This window comes from Ostrea edulis, chromosome 6 (genome assembly GCF_947568905.1).
Source record: "Ostrea edulis chromosome 6, xbOstEdul1.1, whole genome shotgun sequence".
Taxonomy (NCBI): Eukaryota; Metazoa; Mollusca; class Bivalvia; order Ostreida; family Ostreidae; genus Ostrea; species Ostrea edulis.
In genome coordinates, this window is record NC_079169.1 from 82,229,279 (window position 1) to 82,245,644 (window position 16,366).

Sequence of the window (16,366 nt, forward strand, 5' to 3'; positions counted from 1 at the left end):
GCTAATTGGTGAATTTATTGTCAGGTTTAATAATTAAGTTTGATAATTAATGAATATTTAGTCGTTATCTTTGAAAAGTTATTCCTGAACCAGGCTGCTTGTACTGTATGATGGTAGTTTTGCTCAAGCTTGTTTATTGCTAGGGACTGCTGCTCAGGTGAACGATGTGGCCCATGGATTTCTTGTTTGGATTAATTTTGTTAAGGCTGTTGTGTGTGTTTGTAGAAAATGGGCTGTATTTTTTTTTTATGTCTTTTTATATATTGATGTCTTGCAGAAAAAGTTTGATTTTTGTTTTGACTTAACTGTTCTTTGGTTTAGATGATAAGTGTATTTGTGTTGTATAGATATATGTATATCATTAAGATAAATTGTGATTTCATATTCACTTTGGCCACTGCTACATAAAAGTGATGGATTGTTTATATAAAATCTCTGATTAGTTCATTTAAACATTATTGTCAATATGGTAGTAATTGAATTGCTAGTGTATCTAATTCATTGTAAGACCCATCTTGCACTTTCATGTCCTTTAAGACTTATGCAATTCTCTTCACAACTGATTCAGAAAACAAAAGCATTGTGATATTATGTGAATATTTGTTTTATTTGCAAGTAAAATACTTTTTTTATTCTTAGACTTTCAATTATTTTGATTTTGAATGTCGGCAGGGGTTTTAGCTCGCATAAACCCTCGATGAATTTTGTACGTTGTCGTCTCTCTATCCACTTTTCACATCTTCATCTTCTTCTTCAGAACCACTTTGCCAATTTCACTTTGCTCATTACACTAAAATATTAATTACTGGCTATGCACCTCGTATGAAGCATGATTTCACCATCGAAAGAGTGACACAAGATCCTAATTATTTTATATGAATTTTTGTGTTTTTTCCCGGAATGATAAAAAAGGTGTTTTGTTTGCAAATAAGATGTTCTAAAGTCCAAATTTCACAGTGATTTGTTGCTAAATGTATGCATTTTTCATAAAAAAAATTTGTTTCCTTTATAATTTCATTTAATTTGTAAACCTACATCAACAAAATGTAGTGTTCTGATTACAATGTTCTCTATGACAATTGTTTTATAATTCCGATCGGGCTTGGTTCAAATTTGAAAAATTGCAATATGTCTGTACTTTGACCATATAATTTCAATTTCTCATATTTTTTCTGATATCTTGTTGGTCATGTTGGTGTTGAGGCATCTCTTTGTTATGTGAATTCATTTTCACTTGGGGCTAGCTAGCATGTGTTGTTTAGGTTTTTGTATTTAAGCTGTAACTGAGGCCATGTATACTTCTTGATTAACTATGTTGTTATTTGATATTTATCTGTATGTTAGATGTTCAGAGGAAATTTATTGTTAATTATTTGTTGGAAAATTTATCCTTGGAAACATGACCATTGAAAATTAAATTCATTATTAAGTATGCATGTCTCTTGGTTTGACTTCTGTAGAAGATATCTTTAATTGTGATGTGAATATGTATCATGAAAAGCTGTGCACAATGTCTTGTGAAAAGCAGTGTATATCATGAAAAGCAGTGTGTATCATGAAAAGCTGCAGTGTGTATCGTGAAAAGTAGTGTGTATCATGAAAAGCTGCACTGTGTATCATGAAAAGCTGCAGTGTGTATCATGAAAAGCTGCAATGTGTATCATGAAAAGCAGTGTGTATCATAAAAAAGCTGCAGTGTGTATCATAAAAAGCTGCAGTGTGTATCATGAAAAGCTGCAGTGCGTATCATGAAAAGCTGTCTGTATCATGAAAAGCAGTGTGTATCATGAAAAGCTGCAGTGTGTATCGTGAAAAGCTGCAGTGTGTATCATGAAAAGCTGTCTGTATCATGAAAAGCAGTGTGTATCATGAACAGCAGTGTGTATCATAAAAAGCTGCAGTGTGTATCATGAAAAGCTGCAGTGTGTATCATGAAAAGTAGTGTGTATCATGAAAAGCAGTGTGTATCATAAAAAAGCTGCAGTGTGTATCATGAAAAGCTGCAGTGTGTATCATGAAAAGCTGCAGTGTGTATCATGAGAAGCAGTGTGTATCATAAAAAACTGCAGTGTGTATCATAAAAAGCACAATGTCTTGTGAAAAGCAGTGTATATCATGAAAAGCAGTGTGTATCATGAAAAGCTGCAGTGTGTATCGTGAAAAGCAGTGTGTATCATGAAAAGCTGCAGTGTGTATCATGAAAAGCAGTGTGTATCATAAGAAAGATGCAGTGTGTATCATGAAAAGCTGCAGTATGTATCGTGAAAAGTAGTGTGTATCATGAAAAGTAGTGTGTATCATGAAAAGTAGTGTGTATTATAAAAGCAGTGTGTATCATGAAAAGTTGCAGTGTGTATCATGAAAAGCTGCAGTGTGTATCATGAAAAGCTGCAGTGTGTATCATGAAAAGCTGCAATGTGTATCATGAAAAGCAGTATGTATCATGAAAAGCAGTGTGTATCATAAAAAGCTGCAGTGTGTATCATAAAAAGCTGCAGTGTGTATCATGAAAAGCTGCAGTGTGTATCATGAAAAGCTGTCTGTATCATGAAAAGCAGTGTGTATTATGAAAAACAGTGTGTATCATGAAAAGCTGCAGTGTGTATCGTGAAAAGTAGTGTGTATCATGAAAAGCAGTGTGTATCATAAAAAGGTGCAGTGTGTATCATGAAAAGCTGTGTGTATCATGAAAATTAGTGTGTATAATGAAAAGCAGTGTGTATCATGAAAAGCAGTGTGTATCATGACAAGCAGTGTGTATTATGAAAAGCTGTGTGTATCATGAAAAGCTACAGTGTGTATCATGAAAAGCTGTGCACAATGTCTTGTGAAAAGCTATGTGTATCATTAAAAGCAGTGTGTATCATTAAAAGCAGTGTGTATTGTGAAAAGTTGCACTGTGTAACGTGAATAGATGTGCACTATTGTGTATCATGAGAAGCTGCACTGTGTATCATGAAAAAGCTACAGTGTGTATCGTATGAGAAGCTACACTGTATTTCTTGAAAAGCTGTATCATGTAAAGCTGCAGTGTGTATCATGAAAGATGTTCACAGTGTGTATTGTGAAAAGCATTGTATCATGAAAAGCAGTATTTATCATGCAAAGATGTGCACAATGTGTATCGTGAAAAGCAGCAGCGTGCATCTTTATTTTTCAGCTCAGTTTTAGCTTAAGATTGGTCTTCTACTGGTATAATAAAATGTATATAATCTTCTTTGTCATAATGGTATCATCTTTGTGATATGTGAATTTATTCAATACACTTCATTTTATCATACCGGTAGAATACCAATCTCTAAAGCTTGGAAAAAGCATGAAACGATTACATAAATCAAAAGAGAGTTGAGATAGACAGGGAATCCACACATTTCGGAGAAATTATCACGGTATAAACATTCATAAAAGGGGGGGGGGGGGGGGTAATTAGTACCCATACTTCAGATGACTGTGGTACCCACTGGCTCATTTGGTCATAGACATACCTTTATTCATTATATCGAGTAGATACATGTATCATTCCACCATATTTCAAATCGTGAAGAAAGACAACTCATATTTTTTGTGAATATAAATTTAATATAATTATTCATATGAATTATAATCACAACATTCTCACGTAGAACACACCGTTAATGATAAGCAGGGTGTAAATAATTTTATATATATAAACACAAACACCGTATAATAAACATGATAAATGACTTTCAATCAATAAAAGAGCCATATTGTATTCAGTGCGGATGTGTCCAACCAGTTACTGGGACATATTGAAATCGGTTAAATCCCATTAACCGGAATGGTAATACCTCTATGTTCTCTTGCATTTTTATTAAATTGTTCGTCTCATGCTTCTTAAATGTATTCAAGTTTGTCTTCAAATAAAAAAAAAGTGAAGCACACACACACACACACACACACACACACACACACACACACACACACACACACACACACACACACACACACACACACACACACACACAGATATATATATATATATATATATAATATACAACGAAACAAAAAACAATAAAATCACGCATTAAATCTCCACGCACTATATGCCAGTTCAAAGGCGCTCAGGGCTTTATGACGTCAAAAGCTCTTGACTTGGTAACGTCAATGGAATGCGATGCGCGAAAATGGATGTACAAGAACACCTTGTGGGGGCCACTAATTCAACTTATCTTGTCTTCGATTCGATAAAGATAAAATGATGTTAATCTATCTGACAATGAATATGAGTCCCTACGTGAGTCCAACCTCCTGCAGCCTTACAAGCGTCCATGAATGATTTTTCTTGTGTTTTTTTTTTTTATATCTACCACTGGTAGGTTCTTTGTCCAACTGAAGATCAACTGCTTGTCCCATATAATGTTTAACGTAGAAGTATGGCATGCACCCACAATGGCATTAACCTAAATAACATTAAACATTATTATCATTATATATATATATATATATATATCATATACCTAGTAGTGTATCAGCCCTGATACACCTATCTTGGCTAGGGTGAGACAGCTGCAAGTAAGTAGGGCTGTCTCGCCCTAAGGGCCGAGATATCTCTGTCTCGGCCCGTTGTCAAGGGGCTGTCTCGCCCTCAAATTTCAAATGGCTATTTCTTCTTTAATCTTTTGAAATCTAACATAACTACATGAAAAAATGATGTTAGACACAATTTTTTTCATATATAATACTTTCTTCCACGACAAAATTTAATTTAAGCAGAAAAATTAAATAAAAACGTTTTTGAAAACAGCGCTAAATTGTAGCGAGTATCTAAGCAAAGGGGAGTAACCCAAGTAACAATTGTTTATTTAGAACAATAACACGTTTAACTTCATTTCAAAACAATCAACGTTATAGGTGACAGAAAACAGTAGGAGGATTATGGAGGGTGATACTGAAGCATTTTCAGAAATCCCCGGTCCTAATGGAGATAAAATGTTAATTTACAGCAATTTTGATGTAGAAAACTGTTTTAAAACGATTTCTGAAATCTAAAATCCCGAGGACTTGGCAATAAAACGAGAAAAGTAGAACCATTATCTTCCGACGTATTTCAACGACTTATAGATGCTAAACAGATGGGAAACGGTAAAAAAAAAACTTACTTCAGTATAAGGTAACATTTCTTAAGCAAAGAAATAGCAGCATCAGATCTGTAAACATTCCCGTTCATACGATGACGCCACGTAAATAAAGTTCTACAACTCTTACAAATTATATGAAATATTGAAAACGGGCGAGTTTGGTAAATCCGAAAAAATAAATAAAAATCAGCAATGGAATAAAGCTACAAAACCCAGACTTTAGCATGTTTCACAATGTCAATAGTACTGGAAACGTAACCATTAAAGTAAACTCTCTGAAGGAATGAAATAGTCAAATTTCGTTGTACAGTATACCATGTATTTATGTTTGGGTCAATGACCCCCCCCCCCCCTCCCCCCCCACCCACCCACCCACCTAATTTAAAAAAAAAATGTTTATCAACTTGTTGTGTTTTAGGTATATGATATAAACAATATCACACTCTAATGTTGATCTCGGACCTGGGATTGCCCCTCGAGTGATCTCGGCCCTCGCCCTACGGGCATATATGAATATGAAAAGAAAACACAGAAATCCTCCGTAAAGCTTTAGCGCTTTCATTACATCTTCAGAAGCTTTACAAAAATGTATACATAGCAGTATCATAGTAACAGTGATTATGACGTCAAAGTAAGCGGGACGTTAAATGCCTATATTGTGACGTCATGGATAATGTACAACAATGATCTGGACAAAGTACGGGAAAATTGTAGGCAATTATAAAAGGCTATTTAAGGTAGCGACGGATAGCAACCACGTGATCAGTAAAAATTGTGTATTTTCACGTGAATTCATTTTCCGGAATTCCTTACTCCGTCATAGAATAGTAGAAAAACAAAAAGGGGTTCCGAAAGTGTTTTGTTGCTGTGACTGACTCGCCTACAGAAAATATGCACATACCACATAAGTATACGTCAATGTCTGTAATAATGGTAGATCAAATGTTTCATCTGTGTGAAACTTTTTGCTAATCGAAATGTTAAACCAACCACCAATCCATGTACATAGATGCGCTACGTAAACAAAGTTGTTGATTGATGCATCGTTATGTCCGAGTGCTGCATGCTGAGAGATTAAATACTGTTTATACAGTCATTGAGAGACCTAACAAAGTTTCTTGCAAGAAGAGGAAGTTGGTGGATGCATTCAAGTTGGACAACGAAATCATAGTTTCGTTTGGTGAGTGAAAAAAATGCCATAAATTTGTATTCAAAAGTTCAATTCACATTTCCTCTGCTATTTCACAACGCGATTTATAATAACATCTGTAAGTTTAAACACACGACATACAGTAGATGTATTATTTTGTATGTATATATGTATTCCATATGTGCATAAAATATAACTCCCACCTGTGCCAGTGATTGTAAACGAACGGATGTCATGTAAATGTATACCACATTTGTAAACATGGGCTCTCACAACTCTTTTATTAAGAAAATAATAATATCGTTATGAAAATAACTGTTACGAAAATAACATACCTTGAACTACATGTATAAAAGTAATGAAAAACAAATATCTGCATAGACCTACTATCTAGGGGTATGAGGGAACCGGATAAAAAGTGGAAGGGGGGGGGGGCATGTGTTGAATTATAATTCCCTAGACTATAGTATACATATATTGTTACTTTGAAATTTCAGTGACCTAAGAAATATATCAAACCTGAAGTTTTGTGTTTCACACAAACATGTAGGTTGGCAAAACCTTTTTAAATAATGTAAATTAATCACAAGTCTGCATATGCCCTCTCATAGGCAAATGTATGCATTGTATGTATAAGTAAGATATGTATACTACACGTATGCCCTTCTCTTGACCCACATTTTGTAAATAAAACAGATATGATAAGTCTATGGCAGTTTATGAAAACATATATACATGTCATCTCATTGCAATTTATAATTTTGAAACATCAGTATTTAAATTTTAACTGAATATGTGTTGAGACACAGTTTTAAAATTCACATTGTATGACGCAATCTAATTACTCAATGGTATAATATAGACCTAACGGTGCAAATATCAATTATGATGATCTTTTTTCTAGGCATCAGCCTGAAGACCGAGGGAGGTTAGATAGGACCAGTGCAGGTTGAAGTGGATTTCGAGTCAACAAGTAGAACAGCAAGAGAGGTACTATATTTTTTTTTTTGATAAACATTTGTAAGGACAATTCTGAGTATATCAGATATTCATCTATTTTGCTATATTTAAATATATTTATCTATATTTTGAACAGGTACTCCATTTACAGTGATGATGACATATCCCCTGGACCCCCACAACTCCACAAATTTAAAAATGTTTGATCAAGTTCCGAAGATTAAAGAACTACTGCAAAATTTGGGACTGGATGAAAAACATTAATTCACTTATATGAGCTCAGAGCAGTGGATGTTATACAACATACTTTAAACTAAATTGTGAATTTAAGGGAAAACAAGTACATGTCATGTACTCATATATTACAAGTACATGCCTTTTGAAAGACAATAATATTGCATAGATGTAAAGGAAATTTCAATGTTGATTATTTTTTCTTAGATATATTAGTAAAAAATGTGCACATGATAGAATATCAATTTTATTACTTCAATCAATGTGTTTGAATTTTCCTTGTAATTCAAAATTTAGTTGAAACATACATCATAGATACATTAATGTATATAAATTTTTTAGAAAAGTTTCATAATGGAACTAATTCACCCCCCCCCCCCCTATACATACAGTGAACATAGACCTTCACCTGGGGAAAACTTCCGTTAGTTAATGCAATATACATGTACATGCATTCTCAGTTATCCAATAGTTCCATGTGAAACTACAATTAGAAATCTTAAACTTATGAAAGACACACCTATCTGTGAGGGTAAGATGACTCAGATGGACTTAATTGTAGTGATCCATGGGCAGTCCATGGGTCTCTTTCCATTGATATTAATTATTTATTGAAATATGAAATGGTTATTTAAACATATTTGGTGTATTATACTGTATAGTGATATAAATTTCTATCAAAAAATATGTATAAGTAATAGATTTGGTCTAGTTATTACAAGAAATTGTATGAAAAATAACTAAATATTTAGGCAATCATTGTGAGTGCAAAAAGGTCAACTGCAATAGCACACACTATATATCATTCTTAAATGGCTCATAGAAACTTCTAGTATTGTGAGTTTGAATGCTCAATATGGTAATTTGGGAATGCTTAATCATTTAAAGTCAATAGTTTATCTCTGCTGACTGTATCTCTTAAAATTCATTTCTAGAAGGGAGGGGGTAGGGTTACAAAATCTTACATAGTTTCAGATTAAACCTCATTTGGTATATTTTTTTCTATTCAATATTTTAGATACTACTTGACTTATTGTAAAAATGAAATAAAATCAGAAATTTTATGAGCAGAATTTTGTTGTTGTCAAAAAATGTATGCGTGATAGTATTTGAGAAACGCCATATTTAGGGTAAATTTGGCCAATTGCCAAGTCGAATCATGCCAATGTTCTCCTTAGATGCATTTTGAAAATCTAATCCATGTTGATTTTTTATCTGTTTGTGTTTAATTTACATAACTATATATGACAAACAATATTTCTGGTGTCAATAAAATTTTTATTGGCTTTTGTGTTAATTTGCTCAATTTTAGCATTTTTTGCCTTTTGGGGCTGCAAAAGAGGGGATTTCAATCTCGCTTTCCTCGAAAATTAACCTGATTACTTTTGTTGATTTTTTGATATGTTTTAGGATAAAGTCAAATTGTTAAAATAAATAAAATTGAAAAAAATTCAATGAGCGGTTTTTTTGGGGCTAGCTATCAATAGCTACCTTAAAAGTTTTTGCTTTATGCCTCGTTCACACGGATGCGCATTAAATTTTACTTCGCATCAAATTTGATGCGAAGTAAAATAATGCACATAAAATTAATTCGAATTAAATAGCCTTCACACGGCGGTAATATTTAATGCGAAGTAAACTAATGCGCATTAAATTCGTATGCATCTCTATTAAAGGGTGCGCGAAATAAATTAAAGAATAGACTATGTTATTGAAAATTATTTTTATAGATATTTTAATGAATATTGTGTAGATCTATACAGCATTCTTTGTTCAAAACGCTATATAGGCCTACATGTAGTATACTACATGTTTACAATTTAGGCCTACATACATAATTCTGATCTACACATAAGGAGTTTTTTGTCGGGTTTATTTATATGTTCCCAAGAAATTACTTGTTATTTCCTCCGACAACCAGCATTCAATCTAGACAATCTATTGTTTCTTCATGGGCCCAATTTTAAAACTTCGGAACGTCTTTTTCACCATTCCGCTGACTAGTTATGACGTCATTTTTAATTACTAATACGTATTATAAGTCTACTGTGACGTCATATGGTATAAAAATTAACAATGAGCGGCATATGTTTTAAAAAATGTAAAAAAGAAAATCATATCACTATTTTAAAACATTGTTGTCGTATTTAAAAACAATTCCTTCCACATGTATTACTCAGTATGCCTATGCAGAGCACAGATTTACGTCTGACGTTATCTAATGACATGCTGTTTGTACATCTTTTTAGTAATTATTATCATTTTGCTTAGTTTTTCGTACAAAACTAACATTAATATATATAGCTGACCATGGGTATGATGCATGTGACCCAAATTGGCCATTACGCATGCGTCTACATTTAATTCGAATTAGCTTCGCTTAGCGTTCACACGGAGCTAATGCGAAGTAAATTTAATTCGCATTAAATCGCGACGTCAATTTTAATTCGAAGTAAACTAATGCGCATTAAAATCTCCGTGTGAACGCGCTTCAGATTTAATTCGCATTAACTTACGTTTAATGCGAATTAAATTCTTCGTGTGAACGAGGCATTAGAATACCAATGAAATGTTTTTTCTTTTTCCCGTCTCTGAATAGCACTGGTACATCTGAGTTTATAAAATGGGAAAATGTTAAATCGTTTTTTACCACACATTTCCAGGTGTGCACTTAACTGGATTTGTCTGTATTCAGGTGTACTGATGAGCTGCTTATGTACACGTACACGGGCAGGAGAGTGTTGCCAGTTTCACCAATGTAATATTCCTTGCATCCAGGACATGTGATGGCGTATATGACATCCTTTGTATCGCATGACATGTTAGCATTAACTTTAAATTCTCGTCCGTTAAAATTATAACTGGTCCCTTCTGTAATGTAGTCACATGTACCGCATCGAGGGTCCGTACACTTTGACACTGTATAAGTATGGTCATCTAATTGGGAGGAACAAAGTATTCTCTTAAGATTTTTGGGCTGGCGTTTACTGCTAATAAAACTACTGTCTAAGGGTCTAAAATACACCCCTACACCTCATGTCAATAATCAAGAGCTTAAAACGGATGTTAAAGCCTATACTTGGCGACTCAGATTATATGAATATTTTCATGAAAGTGAGACCAGTGAATCTGAATCCGAGTCTACAGAGGCAGAGCCAACAAACCTTGTAAGAAATAAATCAAAGTTTAATCCAAAACGAGGAAGAAATAGAACTTTGGATGCCGTTTGTGACACATTAGAAAATATTCATTTTCCAAACAAACCCAGGAATATTAAATCTAATCTCTCTACGGAAGAGGAAAATGCTCTTAAAAACCTCCGTGATGACCCAACTATCATTATCAAAGAGGCCGATAAAGGAGGTGGAGTTGTCTTAATGAATAAGGATTTCTACAAAAATAAAATTTTACAAATGTTACAAGACAACAATTTTTATGATAGACTACATAATTGTCATGAGAAGAAAACCATTACAAAAATTAAAAATCTAGTATATGGACCACTATCGGAAGGTTTAACAGATAAAGAACAGGACTACCTGACAAACTTTGAATTCCGAGAGAGTCAATTCTATGGTTTACCTAAAGTTCACAAGTCTAAAATTATTAAGGATGCCATAGCAAATCAAAATAGTGTATGTATTACTTGTCTGGATCCAGCTGACTTATCCTTCAGTAGGAGGACAAAACTGTTCAACGCAGAGACTGAGTCATTTATTGGATATACTTTTAAAATCATATTGCCAAAAAGTACCCAGCTTTGTAAGAGACGATCCGGATTTTATAAATCATTTACCTACTCAGGTCACCTCCAACACTAAACTTGTCACTCTGGATGTTATTAGTTTATATACTAATATTCCTACAGAATTAGGATTGGAAGCGGTAAAATTCTGGATAGAAAAATATCCCGATGTACTTAATGACAGATTCCAACAGGATTTTATTTTAGAAGCACTAAAATTAGTTCTAGACAACAACTCGTTTGCTTTTTCCGACCATCATTACCTCCAAACTAAGGGAACTGCAATGGGGACAAAAGTCGTACCTACCTATGCAACATTAACCCTAGGTTATCTAGAACATAAGTTACATGATCAACTATGTACGTTGTGGGGGGCAGAATTTGCAAATAATATACAGTCTAAATGGAAGAGATATTTAGATGATTGTTTTATCTTGTGGGATGATGATGTCGATAAGTTATCGGAGTTTTACGATCTACTAAACCAACTGAACTCGGATATCAAATTCACGATGGAAACAGATGATACGCAAATGCCATTTCTTGACGTTCTTATATTAAAAGAAAATACCAGATTAAATACGGATATTTATTATAATCCCACAAATACCCACCAATACCTGCATTTTGGATCGTGCCATCCCCACCATACTAAAACAGCTATACCATATAATCTCGCAAGAAGGAATTGTACCATGATACGAGGGATATCCGCTTGGAGGAATTAAAATTGTATTTATTAAGCCAAAAATACCCAGAACAACTTGTAGACGATGGAATAATGAAGGCTAAGGAGTGCGATAGGATACAGCTACTTTCAAACACACGATGTGCTAATGACGGAGAAATAATACCATTTGTACATACTTATAATCCGAGAAATCAAAACATCAATTCAATTGTTTATGAATTAAATAAGCTACTTAGGGAAGATGAACAAACAAAAGGCATATACAAGAACTGTCGTTTTATTAGCAGTAAACGCCAGCCCAAAAATCTTAAGAGAATACTTTGTTCCTCCCAATTAGATGACCGTACTTATACAGTGTCAAAGTGTACGGACCCTCGATGCGGTACATGTGACTACATTACAGAAGGGACCAGTTATAATTTTAACGGACGAGAATTTAAAGTTAATGCTAACATGTCATGCGATACAAAGGATGTCATATACACCATCACATGTCCTGGATGCAAGGAATATTACATTGGTGAAACTGGCAACACTTTCCGTGCCCGTGTACGTGTACATAAGCAGCACATCAGTACACCTGTTGTACATTACCCATGACGTCACAATATAGACATTTAACGGTCCGCTTACTTTGACGTCATAATCACTGTTACTATGATACTATAGGATTAAACATTCTTTTTGAAGAATTTATCGATGTGTAAACTCCGACATTTTACTCACAAACTGAATAAAAGTGCGAAAATTTGAATAGTTTCCCCGCACTATGGTATTTGTTTTCAGGCGTGTATGAATACATCGCGTTTTCGGATTTATTGATGTATAAACTCTTGTTCAGTTTTATTTTTGTCCAATCAAAACACTTGTAATAAATAACATTGGAATTATTGTTATGTATACATTTTTGTAAAGCTTCTCAAGATGTAATGAAAGCGCTAAAGCTTTACGGAGGATTTCTGTGTTTTCTTTTCATATTTTTTAAATGTAAAACTTATACGGTACCAATTTTGATGCACCAGATGCGCATTTCGACAAATAATGTCTCTTCAGTGATGCTCAACCGATATGTTTGAAATCCGAAACAACTATGAAGTTTTAGATCTAAATATAGCCAAAAACAGCGTGCCAAACAAGTGGAGCCAAATTCGTCCAAGGATAAGAGCTATCCATGAGGGAGATAATCCTTAATTTTGAAATGAATTTCTAAATTTTATAACAGCAATTAAATATACATCTGTATTTTCAAACTAGTAACGAAGTACTTGGCTACTGGGCTGTAGAGACCCTCGGGGACTAACAGTCCACCAGCAGAGGCCTCGACCCAGGGGTCATAATGTAAAACTTATACGGTACCAATTTTGATGCACCAGATGCGCATTTCAACAAATAATGTCTCTTCAGTGATGCTAGTATCCGATTACTGAGACTCTATTTCCATTTTGGATATATATATATATATATATATATATATATATATATATATAACTTATACGGTACCAATTTTGATGTATATATATATATATATATATATATATATATATATATATATATATATATATTCATTGCTATTTCCGTGGTATAAATTGATGTACATCCTAAGGAGTAGATAGCCTCTATTGATTTTTAGGTCACATGGTTAAAGGTCAATCCACTCTGGACGTAGAAATTTTTTTTTTCCGCTGCATATCTTCAATTGTTTTGTCATTACTATCAGTTAAATAATACATGTGTGTAACCCTTTAAAATTTTGCGAGGACATATACGATTTTCAAACATTCCTTGTTATTTCTACTGATTCCTTTTAAATCGTTACTTTGTAAACGCCAGGGTGCCAAATGATTGTTAGGAAATGCATTTATTTACAAATTCGAATACATATCTTTCTTCTTACTCTATTTCTATTTAGAATGATATGGTTATCTGTAAATTAAACAGAGAAAATGGACAAAGAATGAAGGATTTACGTTCATTTTCTGAAAACATTTCTGTCCTTCTGATGGTATTATTATGTTCCCCAAACAAAGTTTGGGAACATATTGTTTTTACTTTTTTTCTTATTATTATTAAGGTCTTCCGTTCCAGACGGAAGACCTTATAGTGATTCTACTGTGTTTATTATTAAGGTCTTCCGTTCCAGACGGAAGACCTTATAGTGATTCTACTGGTTTTTTTTATTAGGGTCTTCCGTCTTCAGCGGAAGACCCTTCTATTATTCTATTGTTGATTTTTCACTTTTCTTTTTATTATTTTTATTCTTTTTTTTCCTTACCGATTTTGTGTAGAGCATTTCTCAGAGATGGCTCGATCGATTTGCTTCAAATTTTCTGGGGTAATGCGTTTTCACCTGAAGTTTATATATCCATATATATATATATATATATATCCATTTCAATTTTTGAAAATTTACTTCCAGTTGCAAGTTACGTCCGATTTTCCGTTTTTAAAATGACATTTTGTCCAGACGTTTTTTCATAAACGGTGAAAGATTGAGTCTTGAAATTTTAGGGGATGAAAAGATGGCAACCTGTACCTCTGTAATAAGGTTTATCAATGCGATCCGTCACTTCCGGTCGTCACCGGAACTGAAGAGAAGAAACGTCAAATTACAAATTTCTGTTTTTGAAACAAATCTTGCATAGATTAATAAAGTCTCTTTCGGCGTTTCAGAATATGTTAGACTTACCGGAAGTTAATTAGCAACTTCCGGCTTTTAGAGAAAAACTTCGAAAAATTGGTTTTTGTTTGTCTTCGTATATCTCGCTTATTGATCAAGTTTTTAATACGATATATACAGATATTATTGACAATATCCATCTCTAGGGAACCTTTTGATATTATTTCAAAATTCACTTCCGGTCGCGAATTACGGTCGAGTTTCCGTTTTGCAAATGACATTTTGTTCGGGCGTTTTCTCATAAACGGTTAAAAATTGAGTCTTGAAACTTTAAGGGATGATAGATGGTGACTTGTAGCTCTGTAATAAGGTTTATTATTGCCATCCGTCACTTCCGGCCGTCACTGGAAGTGAAGAAAAGAAATGTCAAATTTCAAAATTTTGCTTTTGAAACAAAACTTGCATAGATTAATAAGGTCTGTTTTGGCGTTTCAGAAAATGTTAGACTCGTCGGAAGTTTAACCAGCAACTTCCGGTTTTTAGAGAAAAACTTTTTTTTTGTTCTCGTATATCTCGCCTATTGATCATATTTGTAATACGATATTTACAGATATCATTGACATTATCCATGTCTAAGATATCCTTTAATACTAATTCAAAATTCAGGTTAGGGCCGAATTTTCGCTCTTCAAAGGACATTTTGTCCGGGCGTTTTCTCATAAATGATTTACGATTGAGTCTTGAAACTTTCAGGAATGATAGATATTGACGTTTAACTTTGTAATAAGGTTTATCATTGTCATCCGTCACATTCGGTCGTCACCGGAAGTGAACAAAAGAAACAACAAATTTCAAAGTTCTACTTTTGAAACAAAACTTCCATTGATTAATTAGGTCACTTTCGGAGTTTCAGAAAATGCTGAACTTACCGGAAGTTTAACCAGCAACTTCCGGTTTTTAGAGAAAAACTTCGAAGAATTGGTCTTTCTTTGCTATCCTATCTCTCGCTTATAAATCAAGTGTTTGATATGATTTTCACATATATAATTGACATTATCCATCTTTAGAGTATAGTGAATTATTATTTTTTTTTTTTGAAAATTCACTTCCGTTCGTTAAATATCTACGATTTCTGGGTATTTTTCTCCAAGCGTTTTCTCATAAATAATCAAAGATTGAGTCTTAAAACTTTCAGGAATGTTAGATGGTGACTTGTAGATGTGACATACGTGTTTCATTTTTCTTGCCGTCACTTCTGTCATCCGCCGGAAGTACCATAAAAATATGTAATTTTTCATTTTTTGAAATTCTAATGCTCATTACATTATTTAAAAGAGTGTAATAAGTCATACCATTTCCACCGGAAGTTGGTTGTTTGAAACCGGAAGTTGTCCAAAAACTCAGTATTTTTCATGCAAATTTTTAGTGTAGTTTCCTACGCGGTCCACTTGGAATTTTTAGTCGTTTTATGGACTCCCGAGATACTCGAAAGTGAATAAAACAAAACCGAAATTGTTTATAATTGATGAATCACGTCTTACATGTACATGTTTATTTCTTTCATGTATAGTCGTTCTTCACTAATTGAATTCTCCCAGTCAAGATCCTATCTCGTCAGAAATTGGACGGAAGACCTATTTGTTGCTCGCAACGAGAGCATTTCTAGTTATTATTATTATTTCTTTTTTCCCTTGATTTCTCACAGATGGCTGGATAGATTTCTTGAAATTTTCAGGGATGATAGAGAATGAAAATACCTCGAACAGCTTTTTTCATTTTTTCAAAATTCACTTTCGGTCGGCAAATATGGCTTATTAGCTGTTTTCGTTGTGCAGCGTTTTTCTCAGAAACGGTAAACGATAGGGTCACC

The 16,366-nt window shown here is 33.6% G+C and overlaps 1 protein-coding gene across 1 annotated transcript in view; it reads right to left on the reverse strand.

Annotated features, from left to right (window-relative positions):
• Positions 1-3,575: 3,575 nt before the first annotated feature.
• LOC125646260 (uncharacterized) overlaps positions 3,576-16,366 on the reverse strand; it is a 140,368-nt gene continuing 127,577 nt past the window's right edge. The window contains exon 18 of the mRNA XM_056140983.1: positions 3,576-4,421. Within this exon, the coding sequence (XP_055996958.1) occupies positions 4,417-4,421 (5 nt within the window). The 3' untranslated portion in view covers positions 3,576-4,416. The remainder of the gene's footprint in view (positions 4,422-16,366) is intronic.